This window comes from Sminthopsis crassicaudata, chromosome 2 (assembly GCF_048593235.1).
Source record: "Sminthopsis crassicaudata isolate SCR6 chromosome 2, ASM4859323v1, whole genome shotgun sequence".
In the NCBI taxonomy this organism is placed as follows: Eukaryota; Metazoa; Chordata; class Mammalia; order Dasyuromorphia; family Dasyuridae; genus Sminthopsis; species Sminthopsis crassicaudata.
In genome coordinates this window covers 503,265,823-503,272,659 of record NC_133618.1, presented here as the reverse complement: position 1 = coordinate 503,272,659, position 6,837 = coordinate 503,265,823, and the positions used below count along the sequence as shown (strand labels likewise).

The 6,837-nt window shown below is 44.9% G+C and overlaps 1 protein-coding gene across 2 annotated transcripts in view; it reads right to left on the bottom strand.

Annotated features, from left to right (window-relative positions):
• Positions 1 to 2,093: 2,093 nt before the first annotated feature.
• NTNG2 (netrin G2) overlaps positions 2,094 to 6,837 on the bottom strand; it is a 96,923-nt gene continuing 92,179 nt past the window's right edge. The window contains exon 11 of one of the 2 annotated variants that reach the window (XM_074293937.1): positions 2,094 to 5,404. In XM_074293937.1, coding sequence (XP_074150038.1) covers positions 5,178 to 5,404 — 227 coding nt within the window. In that variant the 3' untranslated portion in view covers positions 2,094 to 5,177. The remainder of the gene's footprint in view (positions 5,405 to 6,837) is intronic. The other variant, XM_074293938.1, reaches the window with a different exon arrangement.

The window sequence follows — 6,837 nt, the reverse complement described above, 5'->3', positions numbered from 1 at the left end:
TTATGCACATGATGACTGGAAAAAGTACCACTTATTTGTTAAATGTAAGTTTTAGCCTCTTTTAATCCAGTATCAGGTGAGCTAGGTGATGTAGTAGATAGAGCTCTGGGCCTGAAATCAGGAAGATTCAAACCTCAGAAAGTTTACTAGTTCTGTGACCCTGGGTAAGTCACTTAAGTCTGTTTGCCTCAGTTTCCTCATCTGCAAAATGAGCCAGAGACCGAAATGTAAACCACTCCAGAATCTTTGCCAAGAAGATCCCCAAAGGGGTCTCAAAAAAGTCAGACATGACTGAACAACAGTCTCATTATAATTATACTCCTCCTTTGCCTCTCAATACTTTAACTTTTCTCTACTTTCAGGAGAGAAATCCAGCCTCAAAAGAAAACATTTATGTAATACTGTCCTTCCCCCCTTGCCCCATCCCAAAATCCTGAGCTTCAGATGGCTGGGGTAGCATCTCTTGTAAGAAGTCTCTCCAGATCTCCAATACCCTCAAACCATTGCTCTTGCTCCCTCATACTTCAGATTGATTTGGTATTCTACTTCTTTGCATCCATGTTGTAGCTCCCCAGTAGAACATAAGCTCTGAGGGCAGAGACAATTTTGATTTTTGTCTTTGTATCCCTAATAGGGAGCCTTGCATGTTTCTTTTTGGTTTTACCTTTCTTGGTGATGAATTCATTTGGGTTGAGAAATCTCTCCCCAGGGTGGGAAATTTCTCTAGGGAGGCAGTTCAACAATTTGTTCATTGTGTATATATTCTGACAACTGCTTGAAGATGGGACCGTTAAGTGACTTGCTAATGGTGAGACAGGAAGGGTCAGAGGCTAGGATGGTAGCCAAGACATCCTGACTCTAAGGCAAATCCTTTAACCACTACCAGATTCCTCTCAGTTCCCACTTTTCTTTTTGTTAGAGAGTTAGGATCACACTGATGCAGGGAAAATCTTGGGAAGAAGGCTCCAGGTACAATCTAGTCTTTGAGAGTTGCCTGGGGTCTCTGAGAAATAAAGTGACTTATCCAGGGTAGCTCTGTCAATATATTTCAGAGGTAGAACTTGAACTCAGCTCTTCTTGCTGTAGAGGCTGAAGTCGTCTCTATCAGTTATGCCAAGTTGATTCTCTAACTGGCTTATAACTAGCATTTAATAAATATTTGTGGAATTGAATGTCATCTCTCCCCCCAACCAGGAGTTTGGGGAGCCAGCTTGAATAAGTTCTCTCAATCCTATTATGCTCTGTGACCCTGTGTGAGCACCTTTTATCTCAAGAAACCAGAAAACACTATAAATCTGGGCTTGATTTATGTTTTTGTTAATTGTCAAGATTTAGAAAGTGTTAACAATAAAGATTAAACTTAAAGGTGTTTTTGGTACATCCCTTAGAGCTGTTTGTTAGTATTTACTAGCGCTGTCCCACTGTCCCATTGTCCCAGAGCCAATTCTACAATTGGGTTACCATTGGGACAGCTGGATTGCTAACAGGAGTAGTTCCTTCCTCTGCCCTATTGTCCCTGCCCACTGTTTGTAGAGTCTCCTCCTATGCCTCCAAGCTGCCCTTTTAGCCTGGCCTTCTTTTGGATGCAGAGATGGTGTTCTCTTTGCTTCCAGAAATGCTTCATCTGTAAGCAGGGCCAGCTGAAATCCACAGAGCCCAGAACATTAAAGGGATTAGTGTATTGAACCACTAGCAATTAATTTTAGAAAGCTGGAGTCAAGCGAACAACAGACCACAAGCTCTGGGCTGGTGGCGGTGGTCAGGAGGGGAAAGTGAGGAAGGGAAGATGTAAAGGGAAGAAAATGTGGTTTCATTAGTTTGCTTCAAAGAATCATTCCCCTCCAGCCCTTTTCCCTCAGCTCCCTTACACTGGCCTAAGGCTGCCAAGAACAGAGAGGCACTTTGTTTTGTGGGTGTCAGAATGATGGCCAAGAGGGGCCCAGGGAATGGAGGAGGAGAGGGAGACAAGTGCTCAGTATCATGGGGCTGAGGTGCCATTTGTTCCCGGTCCCTGCTTGGGTAGAGCAGGGAATAACTGATGGCCATTCCCTGTGCCCCTATAAATGTCTCATAAGAATAATCCATGGCCCCAGAGACCATAAATGCCAACGCAGCAGGCTGGGTTATTTAGAGGGGTTGCAGGGTGATGGGGGGTGGGGAGCGGTGGAAGGTGGAGGGAACAAGCAGAGGCCTATTAGGCTGAACATCAGGGAAACATTTTCCCCTGGCAGTGGGAGACATTTAGATGAGGAATAAGCTTTCAGGGCCAGAGGGCAGCTTCACTTGCAATCTGAAAGTGAGCTAGCTTCCCCAGGGGGACATCCTGGGTATAGGCTGACCTCCTAATCTCTGTTCTTAAGGGATGCTCCAGCTATCTCCAATGATATTGCCAGGATCAAGTTAGGAACCACAAGCTCTAAGGAACCATGTTTTAAGTCTGGTTCTAAGGAGGTAACATAACTGTGGCTCTACCTATTACCAGGTATCACCTAGGGCCTCACTTATGCCAGCCTTAAAATGGGCATATTCCCCACTTTTACTTTGCAGACTGGGGTGGTCAGTATGCAAGAATTTGAGAGGGATATGTGTTTTGTAGGAACAAGAAAATCAGATTTAAGACAAATCACCCAACTAACCAAGATCAGAGTTATAGCTGCTTTATGGTTTAAGGACTATTATTGTATGATCACAGATTGAGAGCTAAAAAGGACTTTGGAAGCTATTGAGTCAAACCCCTCTTTTTATAGTAGAGGAAACTGATTCACAGAGAGGCTGAGAGTTGCCAGATACCACAGCTAGTTGTACTGGAAATAAGATTTGAACTCGGGTATTTTCTTCTTTTAATTATAGAATAATCATAAAATGCCAGAGATGGAAAAAACTTCAGAAAGTATCTCATCCAACACTTAAATTTACAGAGGAGGAAACTGAGGTTTCTCTTTCCTCTCTTTGCTCCCAGAAGATGGCTGAGTTCTCTCTTGAGTATCAGATATCATAGGATTTAGCCCTAGAAGGGACTTAAAAGAATATCTATTCCAGTATACCCATTTTACAGAGAAGGATGATAAGGACATAGACTTTGAGCTGGAAGAGGCCTAATATCATTCCTTAGTTTAGAGATGAGAAAATAGATGTCTTTTATTATTTAGTCATTTTCATTTGTGTCTGATTCTCTGTGACCCCTTTTAGAGTTTCCTTGGCAAAGATACTAGAGAGGTTTGCCATTTGCTTCTCTAGCTCATTTCACAGATGAACAAAAAAAAAAACTGAGGAAAATAGTTTATAACAGACAAGTTAGGTAATAAGTTAATAAGTAGGAGAGTTAGGCCTTGAACCCAGGCTCTCTGGGTCCAAATCCAGAACTCTTTTCAAAAGGTTATGTGACTTTAGAAACAGAGCAAGGCAGTTCAAGTAAGTTGTCCAGGAGAAGAATGGTTTTAGCCTCCAAAAGTGAACTTTCCCCTTATCCTCTGCCCCAGTTTGGGGCCAATTTGTTCATGAAATGAGTCTTTGGGGACTCTGACTTAACAACTGCTTCCCCCCACAGGGGCCCTCGCTGGCACTGAGCCTGTTCCTAATGAGGCTGAGACAGCAGTGCCTTTCAGAGGTCAGTCAAACACAGCAGACAAGAAAGAGCTAAGATACCCTGCTCTCTACCCTGGTGCTCTATGCCTGCCCCATCGGCTTTGCCAGGCAGCACCTGCAATTTAGGGGCCTGTTCTATCCTCTCCTATTCAAAAAACTGCAATGGCTCCCTATTACCTCCAGGACCAAATATAAAGTTCTCTGTTTGACATGTAAAGCTCTTCACACTCTGACCCTTTCCTCCTTTTCCAATCTTTTAGATTTCATTCCCTTTTCAAGCTATGAATTAGCTACACTAGCCTCATCTCCATGCTTTAATATAGGCTGTTCCCTATATCTGAAATGTTTTCTCTCCTCTCCCTGTCTTCATTCAAGGCATCTTGTCAATCTCACCTCCCATAGGAGACTTTCCCTCTGTGCCTGTCTCCAGTTTTTCCGAGACATGTTTTGTTTGTATATGGTTACTTATAGGTTGCTTCCCCATTAGACCATGAACTCTTAAGGTGCAGAGACTGTCTTTGCCTTTCTTTGAATTGCCAGGGCTTAGCATAGAGCCTGGCATGTTGTAAACATTTAATGCTTTTTGATTGGCTGACTGACCACGAACAGGAAAATTCCTTGGTCTAGAGTCAGAGAACAGCTATCCCTCTGTTTCTTTATGAATGTATGAATACAAAAGACATTAAAAAAAAAAACAAAAAAAACCCCAGAATACCTGCACAGAAATGAAAAGAGGGTGGAGAAAAAAGCAGTTAAGAGATCTTTTACTCTGTAGGATTATATGCCATCATCCAAACACCCATGGTGAATGGCTCTTCCCTTCTTGTCCCATTGATATGTGGAACACAATACAAACAAAAATAATTCTCTACAAAACGAAGTACTGATCCCTACATTCTTCAGAGCTTCCCCCATCTCGAGACAATGAAGTCCTCCTCACCTTAACCCCAAGGTTGACCTTGGGGGTCTGGTAAGGTTTGCAAAAGGAAACCAGAGTGAGAATACAAAACATCATAAATTCAGCATGGAGATTTGTAGGCAACTGTAACGCCAGGCTGTCTACCAACTATGGACAGGTGCTTGCGGCCGGTCCTCAGTCAACCAGAAAGACTTGGGAGGGATGCTGTTGTTGCCTTGTCAGAACTTGGGATGTCGATGGGGGGAGTGATCACTGTCCCTCCCTCCCCCCACAAAACCACCCTGGGGAAATGAGAAAACCGGAGGTAAAACCAAAATTGTAAGTAGTTTGCTTTGGCAGGGGGGGGGGGGGAACTGGGTCCCAGGCCCTGAACAATGGCCTACATTGGGGAAAGAGGATGGGTTAAGGAGGACAGAGTCCATGGAAAGAGGGAGAGCAGAGACCTTGCTGAAGAAGCCTCAGAGGGGCTTGACCGGCACCATTCTGGCAAGAAGGGTTAGTGTTCCCAGGCCAGGTCTTCGTGGCTGCTCTTGGTGTTCAGAAGGACATGAGTGACGACGGAATGGAGGTGAACAGTCCTGGTAGTGAGGCAGTCCCTGGGGGTGAAGATGGGGAGGGGGGACCTGCGCCTCGACGGCCCCTCCTTGCCCCCAGCTTTGGGGATGAGGCGGTGTCAGTAACCTAGGCAGCCCCCCAGCCAGAGAAGCAAGCCAGAGCCTAGGAGTGTGGCGAGGTGGGGGCCGGCACAGGAGGCAGGGTCACAGGCTTGGCCATCCTCCCCCTGGCAGAGAGGCTGGTCGCACAACACGCCCTGGTAGCCGCTGGGACAGAGGCAACGCTGGTTCTGGTAGCACGTCCCCCCATTTTGGCAGAGTAAGTATTCATCATCACAGACATTGGCTGGGGAAGGAGAAAGAGAGGGATATGAGGCAGAAAATAAATCCTCCTAAGCCACCGGCTCTCCCAAACCCAGCCCAGAGGCAAAAAAAAGTCTGCCCTCTGAATTCTTTTCTTCCTTTCTTTCATCCTGTTGTTAACTTTTACATTTATTTAACAGTAATTTCTGGAAATTCCCTACTTCCCTCCAGTCTCCTCACTTCTCCCAGGCCTACTCCCACCCTCACACAGACTGAACCTTTATACTTGTAACAAAGAAAAGCAACAAAGTAAAAACTGGACACAGTGATCAGATCTGACAGTGTATACAGTAGCCTGCCCCGGTAGTCTGCCACTCTCTGCTGTGAGGAGCCAAGTGACTTCTATTATCTGTCCTCTGAGGTCCTTATTCCTTTTATGCTATTTCTCCCAAACTCCAGAAAAGTAATTCTCTTGGCCATTTGCTCTCATAGGCTTAAACTGGGAGGATTTTTTTTTTCTCTCTAAGTCAATCAGAATCCCTCTGGCTGTATTCTCAATCTACTTCCTCTGCTTCAGCCCTCTGGAGACTTGTGCTCCTGTCCCTGCAGTATTTTCCCTGTTTGCCAGATTTGGTGTTCAGTCTCCTCACAGCCTTCTCTTCTCCAGGCTAGATAACCCTGATTCCTCTGCTCTTCCCTCAGGAGATCCAGCTTCTAGGGAGCCCAAGGATTGCTCTGGGGTCAGCTGGTGCAAGATGAAATAAGGTCATTGGCAAAATATTTCAAAAGCAAAACCCACCCACGTGAGAGAGAATTAAAACTTGGACTCAGAAGAAGTCAAACCTGGTTCTTGTTAGCATTCTCCACAATCCCGGAAGTGAGAGCATTGAACATGGAAACAATACAGAAAATCCAAAGCCTTTACTCTTTCCCATAGACCAGAGTAGCTGCTAATTGATTGGCCTGATATACATAGCACAGACACCATCACTATCATCACCACTCCCCTCCTGGCAATCTGGTACGGGTTTTTCTCCTTGCCCACCTGCAAGAGGGCAGTAGTAGGGAGGTGAGGTGAGTACAAGGAGAGAGTCTCGAAGAGAGAGAATTGCAGGGCCCTTCCCCAGTGGAGATTGTCCCTCTAGCAGGGATTCTTAAACCATTTTTTTAAATGTCATTGACTCCTTTGGTTGAGTGAAGCTGACGAACCTCTTCTCACGATGTGTTTAAATGCATAAAATAAAACACACAGGATTACAAAGGAAGCCAAAGGTTAGGGAGAAGAAAGATGCATTTTCTTTTCCCATTCATATCCAGGGACCCTGAAATCTATTTACTCATTAAGTATATATTAAGAACCTCCGCACTAGAAAGACACTCCTCCCCAAACAGCTCCACTATTCAATCAGAAAGACACACAGAGACACGCACTCCCTTTAATTTTCCCCACCTCCATCTTTTCCTGTTCCCATATCT